The sequence below is a fragment of the Mixophyes fleayi genome, chromosome 2, assembly GCF_038048845.1.
Source record: "Mixophyes fleayi isolate aMixFle1 chromosome 2, aMixFle1.hap1, whole genome shotgun sequence".
In the NCBI taxonomy this organism is placed as follows: Eukaryota; Metazoa; Chordata; class Amphibia; order Anura; family Limnodynastidae; genus Mixophyes; species Mixophyes fleayi.
Genome location: NC_134403.1, coordinates 73,495,724 through 73,511,052, shown reverse-complemented (window position 1 = coordinate 73,511,052; position 15,329 = coordinate 73,495,724). Strand labels below are relative to the sequence as shown.

The following is a 15,329-nucleotide window of genomic DNA, read 5'->3' as shown; positions in this document are numbered from 1 at the left end:
GATGGAATTTAAGATTTGCAGCATAAAGGTGCAGCTGACAAATCTGCAGCAACTGTGTGATGCTATCATGTCAACATGGACCAGAATATGTAAGGAATGTTTCTAGCACCTTGGAACAAAGAATTCAGGCTGTTCTTGGGGGCAAAGTACCCAGTACTATAATGGTGTATCTAATAAAGTGGCCACTAAGTGTATAGCAGTAGTGAGAAGGAAGCTGGCAAGCCACTTGTAATGGAAAAGGTCTTAGACAGACATAATACAATACACACAGATATATGCATTTCCTTTTCCCATTGTAGTTATAATATTTACATCTCCCCAGTGTTCAGCACATATCATACTTGTAACAGTTGACATTTCCTATAGATTATGAGCGAAAGCAAGCAGGGTCCTCTTATCTTTTGTATTAATTCCATATAAAGCAATGGATATTTACTTTGCCTCTATATTATTGCTAGGTAGTATTGAAGGATAATAAGAATACATTAGACTGGATGAATGAAATATATCATAGACCTCTTTCAATCAATTAAAACAAGAGTACCACCATTTTTTAGTGATGCGTTCAAAGATGATTGTACAAATAGAAAAATAAAATCACAACGTTAAACACAAACTATTTTATTAACTTTGCAAAAAACAAAATTTATACAACCCAAACTGTATGATTGTGAGCATTAAAATTATTTAACAAAAGAATGACTAAGTGAACAAAGTTATATTTGCGCAGGACACCTAGAATATTAGTTTTACAGGGATATGCATCTTCTGTTCACACCAGTTTTGTAGCCACCATACAAACATGAAAAGCTAACGAAAACAAAAAGCAAACGCTTGTCTTATAATTATTGCATTCACTGTGCTTTAAGGACTAGATTTATTATACAACTGCAACTAAACTAACTTTAAGATCAATATACAGTAAAAAAACAAATATAAACAAGAGTGAGCTAGTTTGAGGCCCAGTTTATGATTTAAAGATATTTGAAACATATTGTATAATCAAACATCCATAAATCTGTCCCTTAGTTTGTGACAAAGGTTGTGATGGGCATTTAAATAAAAGAAACAAAAAAGGTTTTCCCTGGCTTCACAAATAACCCGAGGGGTAGAACTTTAAATTATTACATGCTTGCCGTAAAATGCTTGGCGGTATCTTTGTTGAGAACACACTTGAGAACGTTAATGGATTGGTATGTGTTCAACTAGTTTCCTTTTTTTTAAAAAAAAAAAAAAACACCAAAAAGAAAAAAAACAAAGCATTCAGCAAACTGTAAATGACCATGTTTGCGGTCATTAGATATCTATGTCCCTTAGGATAGCCCTTCCAGTACGTATGGCGATAATGTTTCTCTTACATGCCCAGGTTATTAGTCACGGACAGCATTTTCTTTGGCGCTTCTGCTGCTGGCTTCATACACAGCCAATAACAGGCAGTCTCAGACCATTATTCAGCATGCTAGTAAATGTATGCCAGAGGAAAACAGATGAATGCCATTGACCTGTGTGCAGTCACCCTCTGACCACACTGACAAGCGCAGCCAGTCAGAACAGCTGAATGCACCACCGACATGGATTCTGTTGCTTAGCAAAATAGGTTTTAGAATTTAAAAGATTCATTTAACTGAAGAAGTCAATACATTTCACCAAATTATGGTATCTACACAGAAGTAAATATGGTCTCCAAGTAATAAGAGCGTTACTCATCTGCTTTCTTACAAAGTACCTTTCACTACAAATTTAAACACAGTACCTACCCTTTTCTATTCATAAATGTTTAACAAACTCATGACCTCTTATTTACCAATAAGCCTCCCGATTACACATCTATTATCCTGTGCCAATACAGAAAATTGTCATTTTGGCTTATCACAGGTTGGAAACCTTACAAGATCCAGCCGCTCTGCAAATCATCCTGGGACTAATACAGTGTGTCTAACCATGAAGCAGAACAATTTTAGGTACCCTTGAGTTGTAAAACTAATAAATCAAGGGGAACATTTTGAAGCACATTAACCCTCATTTTAAAATTCTCCCTTTATATATTTGTCAAACATCAATATTAAGAATGAATAACATTCCAGTGTCAAGGAGCATCTATAATGACTGCTTTTAGAATTTAGTTTGTCTTGTTTTTGTCTATCCCATACATAGTGCTTTACATTTTTTTCAAAGGCAGTCAAAGTACAGTATTCATATATGATAATCCTCTCCACATTCAACAATTTAGGAGCATAGGTTAGGAATGACTGTTGGTTTCAATGTAACTGTGGCATGGCCAGTATCTAAACTGCCAGAAGGTACAGAGGAGATGGACCCAACTCCTTTACGGGCTAACAGCAATCGCACAGAAAAATAACACAAAAACCTATGGCTAGCACAAGCATTCCACTATACTAAGCACAATTAAATAAATAAAACATTTTTAGTTGAAGTGCCTTTAAGGTGTCAACGGTAAGGACACTGTTATACCAGTATTAATATTACCTTGTTTTAAATAATTAATTATACAAAACCGGCCACAAAACGTTCAAGGTTTAGGGAAAATAGCTGAACAAATCCACAAGAACAAACATTTGTAGCCACAGTTAATTATAGCTTAGTCTAAGTATTTTGGCAGTTTATGTGCTTTTACTACCTAATTTTGGAGACCTTGTGCTGTGTATTGTGCAAATTGGATATAGATATGTGGCCCAAGAGGTTCAAATGTAAACAGAATTTTAAAATGGTAAAAAATACTCTTGCAAGTAAAAGGTGGGAATAACCATAATCAAATAAAAAGAACTACAGAAAATGAGGGTCACCAATGCTATACAAAACAATCATAATTAGAAAACCGCAATTGCGTTTATATTTTTTTAGATAAAATACTCATTCCCACTACTTCAAAATAAATTAGTCACGTTATTGTGATTAGGCAGACCTGCACAATTAAAAGAAAGTGGCAGTGCAGATTCCAGTACTCTTTAATGTAAACTTGTGCTATAAGCTCCTGCAGTGGTATTAGTTGTATGCTCTCTATGGAGGAATCACAGTGAAAAGTAAAGGTGTCAGTGCTGTTAATACTTTGTTATGGCCAATGTTAACTTTATAGAGCATGATGGTCAGTTAGTATCGTTGAGTTTGCTCCACAATCAATATATTGGTAGGTTTCCAGGGAGCTCTGTGATGTGTGCCCAATGTAGGAAAGCTTCACTGATGTTCTGTAGGAGGAAGAGGAAAAAGTTAGATGCTACAGTAGTCATAAATGTAAACACATTTCATACCATTGCAAATAAAAAGAAAAATCAATGCAATACAGACTAATGGTTGGCCTCACTCACCTCCAGTACATCTGTGTGCAACAAATAAAGTACATTTAGAATCTGCGCAGTGCAATATGCACTGGGAACAGTTTCAGGACTTATTTAACCCAATTTGTCTTGCACATCTTCAGTTTGTTATATAAAAAACAAAAAAAAAAAAAACAAATACAACAAGCACTAATTAAAAAAAAAAAAAAAAAAAAGGAAAAAGGACTATAGAGACAAATATGACCTGGGGCAAGTTTTGAATGGAGATGGAGTTAAAAAAAAAATGAAAGTACTTGCAGACACCTTTCCCTGTGGAACCCAATGACGAACATTCCCATTTGTATGAACTACTACAGCCAGCAGGAAATCTGAGGACTATGGTAAATGTCACCTGTATGGTAAGCATGATTTTTTATTTTAACTCCATCTCCACCCAAAACGGAGATTTTAGTTTTGGGTAGAGTTCTCTTTCAAGTGTTTGCAGGCAGAGGTCTGCTGCATCGAGGTGGCGGAGTATTCACTTTGATTTATAAATACTTTTCAGCTACCACACTGCTGTTCTAATCATACATGAACAAAAAAAAAAATGTCTACAGGCAAGCCAAAGGCTACAGTAACATGGTGAATTATAAACAAGCGGGTCTGTACACTAACAACCAGGAAGGGACAGTCAACTTATTTATATTTAATGTACAATGGCTTTGTTGTTTAAATCCATATGTACCATCACTCATTCACTATGCATGCATGGTTTGCTGACATTTTTCTCTGAACTGGATTTAGCATAATGCACAGCAAAGAGTGAAAAATAAACCATATCTTATCTGCAAAACATGACCTTTAGTGTAGTGTCTATAGGCCATATGCATGGTCTGTGCACATTAAAACGGATTTAAATGATGGCTAATGCTTTTGTAAGTGATCACACTTTTTGAGCCTGGGGAATTTCTTAATTAACTTGTGTTTTTTTGAAAAATGTAACAATGCAATATTATAACATTGCACCTGTGTTACAGGTGCTTATCAGAGCTTATCTGAAGAGAAACGTACTTAGAAATCAGCATTTCACTCACATTTCCCATCTTCTTTTTTTTTTTTTAAAACTCGTTTAATGACATTTAGGGAGTATGAAATACAACAACGAAGCGAAAACAAAAACACGAAAATAGAGCGCTACATACCGCATAAAAACTACTATGTTGTGCACTTTCACAGACTGAAACGTGCAGAAGTTACTGAAAGAAAAGAGAACAAACTTACCAAAAGCTAAGCACAGCAAATTACAAAGGACAAATATGACTTTTGTATTTCAAGAATATAACCAGACACATAACAGCATCAAATGAGCTCTGTGTTAGACATCTGAGAATTTTACTTAATGAAAATTAAATATATAAAACTTAATGAACACGGTGACAGGATGTTGCATTCCTCAACACTTTCTGTAATTTTTACTTTCAGTAACCTGTACTGTACAAACTGATAAACATCAGTTATCTGCTCTGTCGCGTGCTGTTCATTACATAAACAGAAGAATTTCTTATTCAGCCGCAGTAAAAGAAAAAAGAAAAAGAAAAAGAAAAAAAAAAAAATGATCTAAGGCAGGGTAAATATAACATCTAACATCCTCTGGAGAATTCTGGAGTTCAGAAATAATGTTAACCCCATCCCAGCATAGGTCTCTGAGACATACATAAGAGCCTTCCCTGCCCCCCTCCCCCACACACCTTGTGATGTGGGTAAAATGAATACCTCCTTGGTCAAGTGATGGCAGGAAAACTGCTTTTTTTTTGTTTTGTTTTTTATAAACACCTTATCTTGATATGACAATAAAAAACAAAACAAGAAAAAAGAGAGAAAGGAATGTTTATCAAGGTAACATCAACACAGCAGTAGGTGAAAATAAAACAAAGTAGAACAATACATCAGCAGCATGTCATTGTAATAAATTGAAAAATAGGGAGGGAAGGAAAGGGAAGGGGAGAAAGAATGGAGAGAGCAGAGCGCCCGTCAGGACCGAATCAGAACCAGGAAAAGAGCTAATGGACAATCAACAAACATCAATGGATAAACAGGTAATGGAAACATTCATATCAACCTTAGTGTAGTGTATAGAGCCAGGCTAACTGGGAACACAGAACGGTTAATGAGTAGGAGGAGAAGTGAGGGAGCGAGTCTGTAAAGCGGATAAGTGATGCGCTCCACAGAGGCAATGAACCAAACTTTGTTCTGCACAAGCTGGAGGGGAGACAGGGAAGGGTTCTTCCAGAATTTGGCTATAGAGGATTTTGCAGCATTAAGATTATGGAAAAAAGTTTATTAATCCTGCGCTCCAGTCCAGGAACAGGGAGGCACAGCAGAGCTCTCCAAGGGGACTGTCGAAACTTGTAAGACTGCTTTATTTAATCTGTCGGGTTCCATATATCGGGTTCTTTCAGTGCCAACTTTTAGCATCAGAGTTGGGAAACTGCAGCGCAAGATCTTGCTGCACCACTTTCATAACATATTGGCATTTTACTGATATTTTCTTTCAATAAAAAAAAGGGGAGGGGGGGGGGGGTAATAACAGATTATGACAGGAGACGGATCCAATAACATTGGTACAACAAGTAGAGCGTAACTATCACGAAAGCTATAAATTCGTAATATATAAAAATTGCATTCCAATTTTAATTTGACACAAATATCTTGTCCGTTTCTACTGTACCAAAAAAGGGGGTGGGGAGGGAAGAAATATAACCAGGATGACAGAAATTCAACAAAAAGGAAAGAATATGAATAAACATTCTTAATTCAAATCAGAATTTTTCAGTACTTCATTTTCAGGATATGAGTTAGAACATTCCTAGGAAGGGGAGGATGTATATTGGAGCTCCATATTATTTGTGGGACAAATTCAGTCAACCGAGTTACCACATCAAGCCCCATTCCGAGCCACTCCACCCAGCCGAACCATCACACAAACTCCTCCTTGTTTTTAATCGTCGTCCAAATGTCTATATGCGAACCAAGTGGATGACTCGAACATTCTTGCATTAGCAATTTTAACAACTTGTTCAGTGTTTTAGCAATAACCTTTACTCTATGTAACATACTTACTATAAATAAGATAAGGTCCCACCCAACTCCAACTTCACTGTGAAATTCACCTAAAAATATACAGATTCATTACTTCCTGCATATTAATACAGTATATAATATACATTAATACGGTATATAATATATATAAATTTATCACAAAAAAACAGCTGACCCATATATATGTCTTGTATTAAAAAAATAAAAATATTTAAAAAAAATAACAGAAACAAATCAATAGGTTATCTTGAACGTTTATCAAGACAGTATAAGGTAGCAAGGTGGTACTGAAATGTGTAAAACATGGCGATAAGAATCCACTCCTAGGAATCTATTATCACTGAAGATCCAGACCATTGAGTAGGCGATAGACAAAAATACTAATTATTTTGATGGTATTAGTCATTTTGTCTCTCTTTCTACTCTACAAATTGGATCGTGAGTGGGATAAAAACCTATCTAGGACTACTAGAAATGGACTGAGCACAATCTTCTACACAGATCATTTTATACTGCGTACATATGATGTTGTTTTTTTTAAAATACTCAGGATTATCAGCATTGACTGGGTGGCACACTGGTTCATTTGTTAGCATTGCTGCCTCTCAGTGCTGGGGCCTTGGGTTCCGTTCCAAACAGGACACCATCCGTGCAGTGTTTGCTTGTTCTTCCCTTGTTTGAGTTGGTTTTTTTCCCTGGATACTGACAAAATGGACCCCAGCGTTGGGGGTAGAGAATTTAGACTTCCAACTGGACAAGGACTGATGCGAATGATTAAATGGAGCGACATGGATCTATTTAGCTTCTCATGATAGGATAGACCGATGGATATCTATCTATCTCTAAAATATATATAATTTTCAGCTGCGATTTGGAGTGGTCAACTCTGCACCGGGCCCTATGATGGTATTCTATTACCTCTATCCCTGTATACACGCTCTAAAAATGACAGGAAACTCTTACTAGGCAGCGCACATTATTGTGAGTCCTCTGACAGACATCATTAACATGTCAAATAACCAAACAAAACAGTAGGACGGTCAGCATAGGCTGCATGGTTTCTGTTCTGATGTCATCACTTGGCATAATTAGCAAAACTTAAGAAAATAAACCCCTACTGTAAATTATTACACACATTACAAGTCACATTGTATTTCTGTGAAATTTCTAAAGTTTACAGAACGCCTTGGTGACTTCTAATATCCTTATTTACAGTAGGAAATGCATCATATCTATACATAAGCACACATTATATATTGCATGTTATGCTGCTGTCTACCCTGTATTCAGAGTGTTTTGATTGTTCCCGAAAGTTAGATGCCCGTCCCTCTACGTCTCCCCCATGGTTTATGCAGCTAGCACAACAATGTGGACTAAACAATCAGCACTTGTTCCTCCTGATAGCCCCTCTTGCCCTCTACCCATAATTTGCCCTTACCCTTAGTGGAGGACAGGCAAGAAGACACATGAAGGCCAGAGGAGTGGCCCTACATTCCCTCCAAAAAGGTCTTCTTTCTGACTCAAGTGGAGGTGTGGATTAACGTCTTAATATCCACTGCCATGGAGGAGAGAAAGAAATAAGGTATTGTGAAATTACTGAAGATTAAAATCATAAAGGCCCCCTCATCTTAGTTTAAAATACTGTATATTGATAAGACATTAGTCTTTCATTTACACTGAGATAAGTGGGCTTTTAGAATTTTAATCTTTAGTAATTACACAATATCTTATTATCCTTCACCGTTTAATTTTTTTTATAATCTACAAGGTTTCTTTATTTATATATGTGGTGCATGTGCCAAACTTGCAGTCTCCATGGTCAGATAATCACATTAATTTTATGTATCTGCGTTACTATGAAAACTGCAGACAATCTCAGCTGGGATACCTGCGTGCAGTTCAACATAATGCAGACACGGCAAAGCGCACATACTGTAATATAATAAAAATGTAATTTACCAGTTTCTCGCTGAGCGGCTGGATAACAGACACATTGGTCTGCTGCTGGGTTCCAATGACAGTGTTCATGTACTGTACTTGGCTAATCAGGCTATCCACAGAGATTGAATAGAAATTTGAATTGGTCATCTGTAATGTGCTCTGTAAAAAATTAAAACATATGTACAATATTAAGTTTAATTCTGCAGACTAGCATTTGTACACACAGTCATCTCTATAGATTTGTGCGTTAACTGAACAGTGTACAAATAACACAGTTTCTATACTTAAAAAGATGATTAATCATGAAATGTTAATCTAAATATATCCTGGGCAAACTCAAATGCAAATGTTTTCCTAACTAGTTTTGATGATACAATATATACTCTTTCCTTTCTCCAATCTCTGCCTTCATATCTAAAAGCCTGTCAATCAGTCACCAGGCTGCTAGAGCTGTACATAGGGGTGTAGTCACCATGAGAGAGATTCCTCTGTTGAAGTCTTTAAAAAAGTATGTACAAAAATGCTAGCTATTTTTCCTGGGAAATTTTACCATTTTAGTTGCAAGCTATGCAAACAAGACTAGATTCTAAATCTGTCAACATTCTATTGGTTTACCTTTAGAGGAGAAATTATATTTACAAAAATGTATTCAATTATTTCCCTAGAGCCAATACTGTACACCATCAGACAGACAAGTACTTGGGGTCTCCACCTAAAACCAAAACTGCATCTTACTATGCTCTTCCACACTACAGCCTGTAGGCGACAGTTTTCACTGGATTATTGAGAGCTGCAGGTTTTGCTCCATGGTAGCTGCAGCAATTCATTTTTGGCTTAAATTGGGGACCTCCTTTTACTTGGAGAAAATCTACAATTGAAGTATTTGTAATATAAAGTATACCATGCTTGCTTACTTTTTAAATCTGTACTCCGGGAGATCGGAGTACAGATCATGTGACAGAGGGTAGGAGGGGGCGTGATGACGTTGTTACATCACTATAGTCCCGCCCCTACTATAAAATACAGAAAATCATCAGCAATGAATAGCGGGATTTAATGACAATCGAGCCCCCCCCCCCCCCTCGCTATTCAATACCTAGAATTTCGGCATTTTATAGGGTCCGGGAGGTTTGTCTACTCTTCCGAGAGAGTAGACAAGTATGAAGTATACTATAGAATTGCAAGACAAGGTGAAAGTTTTTTTTTGTTTTTTTTTTTAAATCAGAAATATAAAAAAAAGTTACACCTAACATAAAATTTACAATTTCATATGCCGTTTATTGACAGATTTTTCTGTTTGTGGGCAGGTATTATAATAATAATAATATATATTTATATTAGACACTAGTTTATACTCACCGAGTATTTATTTTAAAGCTGCACCTATATATTTTCCCCTCTCCGCCAACCCTTATTCACCAAATTTATATGGCGGCAGAGGGGGGTTGTGAGTGGGAGGACCATTCACAAGCCCTTTGACACCTTATGATTTATTACCACAGTTATATCTTTAGCTGTGAAAGAGCTGGTCTTCACTAGCAAATAGTCGACACTAATAACAGATTTCAGTGAATAAGAATTAGAGAACAGGGAGCAAAAATTGGACAAAACATAATAAATTCTGTTTATCAGAGAGGAATGCAGAAGTTTTAATTGAGTACATTTGTTTCTTTAGTACTGTATCTTTAGCACAAAGAAATAATTGTTCCAGTTGGAGCAAATCTTTTCACAGTACGTACCGTCATAGCAATGTTCACAATGTGATTTTCATTATCAAACCACACTTTTACCATTCGGATACCACCATCCTCTACAAGAACAGTTCGTGGAAACAGGAAAAACACCACGAGACCACAAATTAAAAGGCATAGCAGAACCGAAAGCACGACATAAAGTTTCCTGTTGAGAAATGTATACACAAGAAATTAGATGTATTGGGAATGACTAAATATTCTCTGTGAAGCTGTGCATGAAATGGTGGCATTAATATCTATATATATCGCCTTACACAACACTTTTGAGTGAGTTTCTTGCTCTGAGCACAATGACATTGAAAGTTAAATATTACATGGTTATAAGGTAACTGACTTTTCTTGCAACAGAAATGAAAGATTTTAATACAAAGTTTGTGTTTTTGTTATTATATTAGCATGTTACCAGCCTGGACAACTAAAAATAGTGACTATTTTTTGGTTGGGTGTTTTAGCAAGGGGGAAACCAATGAGAAGTCACAATGTCAAGGATGGTGGCCCTGCACTGGTCCTCCACCTTACACTCCCTCCAAAACATCACACAGCCACAGTTTTTAGCCGGGGCTCAGAGACTAACCATGAGCCTAGGAACAAAGGTGCACGGAGCAACCTTGGCTTCAGGGGTGGGGGGGGGGGTTAGTGGAGATATAATGCTCTGGCTCCCTCCCTAGATGGTAATGCAGCTTTCATATCAAGTAATAAAAGTGGTTTGAAGCTTTACTATGAATCATTAAATAATGTTTATTTAGAAATAAAAAGCCCATAAATGTTTGAATATGTGGCATTAAAGAGAAAAGTACATGCACTCTCCCTCATGCTTACGTTCTTTGGGGCCGCAGTCGCTGGTCACTGTATGGTATTAACGCAACCAACTCGTTCACTTGCTCTGAAACAAGGCACATATATAATGAATATATAAAAAAAACAAAATCGAGGAAAGTGAAAGAGAAAATGCTTTAGGAAAACAAGAACTTTATCTGTTGAAAATGCTTTTTTATTTTTAATGGTAAGAGGGAAAAAAAACTTTGAATCCATGGTTTCTCAGCCACAACATTTCATTAAAGGCTCTTGATGAAATATGAATTATACGGTTTATTCTAATTATTTTTGTAATAGAGAGTCAAGGTAACAAAAATATAATTTTTTTATTTTTTCTATTAATTTTCCAATAAAATTACAGGCAAAAAATAATATTAAGGCAAAATTTTAAAATTCAGGTTAAAAAACAAACCTATGAATGAGATACATTTGTCAAAATTAGATCAGACGTAGAAATAGAATAAGTGATTTCATTGTTCGTGTGATTTATGTTTAGATTATAAAGTAAGCTACCATATTCAAGTTATTTTTGTCTTATCAATCACATTAGAGCTTTAACTGTAAATGGCTCAGAGAAACCAGTAGCAGTAATTCCTTGTGTCTCACCTGTTGGAATGCATCCAGTTCCCTGGCAGGAAGGGCAGGTAATACTGTCACGGCCTGTAAATTCAACATAAGGAAATTGGGCAATATCTTCCTCCCTGTCCTTTTCATCTAACAAATCATCATCCTCTTCAACGCGCGAGTTGTTAGCCTGCTTCGAGGATGTCGTACGATTGGTGTATGCAGACATTATTGACCCCATAGTCTTTGTTCAGCATCTGTTTTAACAAAACAAAATTAAATGAAAACGCTAGAAGGTATACCAAATGGCTAACAGTTTACACATTATGGAGTAGTCTTGTAGATGTGTAGGTTAATAAAACAATTGGCCTTGGGGATATCCTTTTCATTATGCTGGTGTCACACTAGCATTTACAGACTGTTTTCTTCTGGTCAAGAAAAGTCAACATTCAGAAGCTAGTTTAAGGACATCCAGCTTTCTGTTTACCGAAACGTGTTTTTCCCTTCACAACAGAGCACTTTTAAAATCTCACGGCTGATGTGCTCTAGTGTGAAAGAAAAATTACCTTTAACACGTAGAGTTGTATGCAACTAAAGTAGCTTCTGACCACTACATTTTTAGGCTGGAAAGCACAGCATTAGTTACACTTAACTAGCCAAAGAGAAAGCATAGCTCAAAAGAAGGGTCATTCTGTAGATCATGTGAAGAGTCATAGTAGTCATGAATGTTGGAATAAGATGAACCGAACTGCACCTAGAAGTGAATATGGCAGTCCTAATTACTCTGAGAATGAAGTTTAAACAGCAGGCAAGCCTATTATTGGACATTTATATCAAATTTTGTGGATTATCATGATTTATAAACTTAGAGATTAGGGCTTAAACTTAATATGTCCAGAATGCTACCTTATCCTATCTCTTGGCCTATAGCAGTCTTTCTTAAAAGCAGCTTATGAGGACAGAATGTCTACCTTGCATCACACTGGAATAGGAAGGAAGAAGTGGGGTAGTGTGATTGTATTGTGGTTTACTATGTAACAAATGCTTTGTATAGAATGGTGCCACTGTGAATTTAGCGATTTGTGGAAGATAGGGACCAAATTTCTCATCACACAATTTTAACTAAAGCCATTATTGATATGGCTCTTTTGTGTAATGTAAAAAAAAAATTGCACTAAACACTAAATATATCCCTCATTTTAGGATATTATTTTTTAACATTTACAGGGATGCCAAATATATGCACTTTACTGGAGGTTTGGTGTGGGCCATTATAAAACTAAATTACCATATAGCAAAAGGTTTCACTGGAAAGTTATATCAATTGACATTATAAAGTGCAAATAAATCCTATGTATAAAAAAAAAAAAGAAACATTTTTTATTTAAATTGTCAAGAATAGATTGTTCTTAAACTTGTTTTTTTTATATAAAAGAATAATTGGTTCGATACGTATTTAGCCATATTCTTATTGCCGCATGAGCTGCTATAACCCAAGCCTGTAAATCAGGCCCTACAGAAAGTGCTGTATAACGTTCAATTTAGTTTTGAAATAGAGATCCTAGGGGTGCTCTACTCCACCGCACTTTCTTCCCTGTTAATGAAATTATTTGACTGGCACGTCCATGTCACAGAAGGGCGCCCATGGGGCTCGTTCCAGCCCTTCCGCTACCTACTCTGCTCCCACTCTCATTGAACTCCCGCAGTCTACTCACTGCGAGACCTCAGACCCCTCTCTGTGAACTCTGTTACCTTACTAAACACCATCACTGTCTCTATGCCACATGCAACTTGTTAGTGGTATGTTGCTGTGTTCCTACTCCACTATGTACCCTCTCTACTCTCCCCCCTTGTGTGCTCCTTCCTCTCATTTTCACTTTTTGTACCCCAATACCTGCTAAAACTTCAATAAAAACAGCTGATGTTAAAAAAAAAAAAAAAAAAAAAAATCAAGAAAAAAAAAGAATCACTGGTGAACATACTGTCAGCACATCCAAAGTATAATACAATGTATCTATACAAAACACTGAGCAGTGTAAGTCTTAGTCAGCAAATGAGGTTGGTTAAAAAAACAAAAAACAATCATTTGCAAATCTGGGTTACTTTGCTGATGTGAACATAAAACAAAACTTCTTGCTAAACTTAACAACGGAAACATCTGACAAATGCTAACACTTTTTAGTTAATCAATCTGTAGCCCAACGTGTTCAGTATAAAACAGTAGAGTGAGGTACAGTATAAATGTGTTAGTAGTAAAAAAAAAGAAATAACCCATAGAGATGCTACCACAGTCAGCATACGTATTTGCTGCATTAAACAACAATTGTAGGCACTTGGTCTGGCAAAAGCAAAGACCCTTTAACCAGAACAATCCCTACAAGACCCAGACATACAAGAGAGCAGCGAGGATTGTCACTGGCAGTCACTGGTGTCTCTGATGTCCAGTGGTTGTTGGCATTCAATAAAAGAGAGGTCTGCAGCTTACACGTCTATTACAATACACGGGATGACATTGTGTACTGGTGAGAAGGCCGCTGCAGCTCACACCATCCCGGTACTACGTAATATGTATACAGTATGGTAATAGGGATACACAGTGGGCGTGGTCATCAGATGCTGACTCCATATTACATATATATTCCGGGGGGGGAGGGGGCGCCGCAGCGGGTGACATACCTACGGATATGTTACTTCGGGGTGACAGACAGTGGGGTGTGCTATGGCCGGTGGTAGACAGGGACAGGTTAGGTCTCCTCACTCACCTGCAGGGGCGGCGGGATATCTCGCTGGATAATAGTCGGTATCCGTCACCGTGAGACCCAGAGAAAACAGCTGAAGCTCCGCCCACCCAGCACTTGTCTCCACGTGACCGGAAGCACCGGCGGAAAATAGTTCTGTGCAACAACTGGTCACAGTGAGGGATGTTAATGGATGTTGTTCAGGGATGTTTATATCGCGCATGACTAGGATATAAGAGTACTATGTCCAAAGAGTAGATTGTGAGGCGATATAGAATCCGGGTTTTGGGACAAAGTGCAGTGGAACTACAAGTCCCAGCACCTGATAGGCCAGGACAGCCAAAACGTTCAGGTCCCCTAGTGGTTGCATTTACTATTAACAGCACATTCTTTCATCATCATCATCATCATCATCATTTATTTATATAGCGCCACTAATTCCGCAGCGCTGTACAGAGAACTCATTAACATCAGTCCCTGCCCTATTGGCGCTTACAGTCTAAATTCCCTAATATATAGACACACACACACACAGACAGAGAGGGGAACAGACAGAGAGGGAGAGACTAGGAACAATTTTGATAGCAGCCAATTAACCTACCAGTATGTTTTTTGGAGTGTGGGAGGAAACCAGAGCACCTGGAAGAAACCCACACAAACACACGGAGAATATACAAACTCCACACAGATAAGGCCGTGGTCTGGAATTGAACTCATGACCCCAGTGCTGTGAGGCAGAAGTGCTAACCACTAGGCCTCTGTGCTGCCCAGCCTATTGTTTAAATAACATAGTACAGATGAGTAAGATACATAAAAAAAAACACGTCAGAATGAGTACAGTTCAAATAAACAGAATACTTCATATAATTTGACAAGTGTTTAGAATGGAGATTAACACATTTTTAAGCATCTCTATATAGGTGAAAATGACAGCATGCACAGAAGGTGTGTACTCCAAGCCCAATACGTTATCTGTTTTTACCTGTATAGTAGTTAAATATCAACTTACATAGCATGAAAAAAGAAATGTGTTCTGTCTTATCTCTCCTACTCTTGCTCTTTGTACTCACAATTAGCTGACTTATTCTAGCACTTGGTGCACATATGTTTCTATGTGGTCCATTTAATATTGGTAGTGGGCGGCA

The 15,329-nt window shown here is 37.1% G+C and overlaps 1 protein-coding gene across 2 annotated transcripts; it reads right to left on the bottom strand.

The window, feature by feature from the left end:
- Positions 1 to 605: 605 nt before the first annotated feature.
- TMEM106C (transmembrane protein 106C) lies at positions 606 to 14,315 on the bottom strand. Of its 2 annotated transcripts, none has more exons than XM_075199273.1 (8): positions 14,209 to 14,315; positions 11,489 to 11,703; positions 10,886 to 10,949; positions 10,052 to 10,211; positions 8,331 to 8,471; positions 6,393 to 6,442; positions 4,475 to 4,528; positions 606 to 3,203 (listed from the first exon to the last, which is right to left on the bottom strand). In XM_075199273.1, exons 2-8 carry the CDS (start codon positions 11,685 to 11,687, stop codon positions 3,089 to 3,091), a joined length of 783 nt encoding a protein of 260 aa, XP_075055374.1. In that variant the 5' UTR covers positions 11,688 to 11,703; positions 14,209 to 14,315; the 3' UTR covers positions 606 to 3,088. The 2 variants fall into 2 exon arrangements, with proteins under 2 accessions (XP_075055374.1, XP_075055375.1); XM_075199274.1 differs by lacking the exon at positions 14,209 to 14,315 and adding an exon at positions 13,932 to 13,953.
- Between the last annotated feature and the right edge of the window lie 1,014 nt (positions 14,316 to 15,329).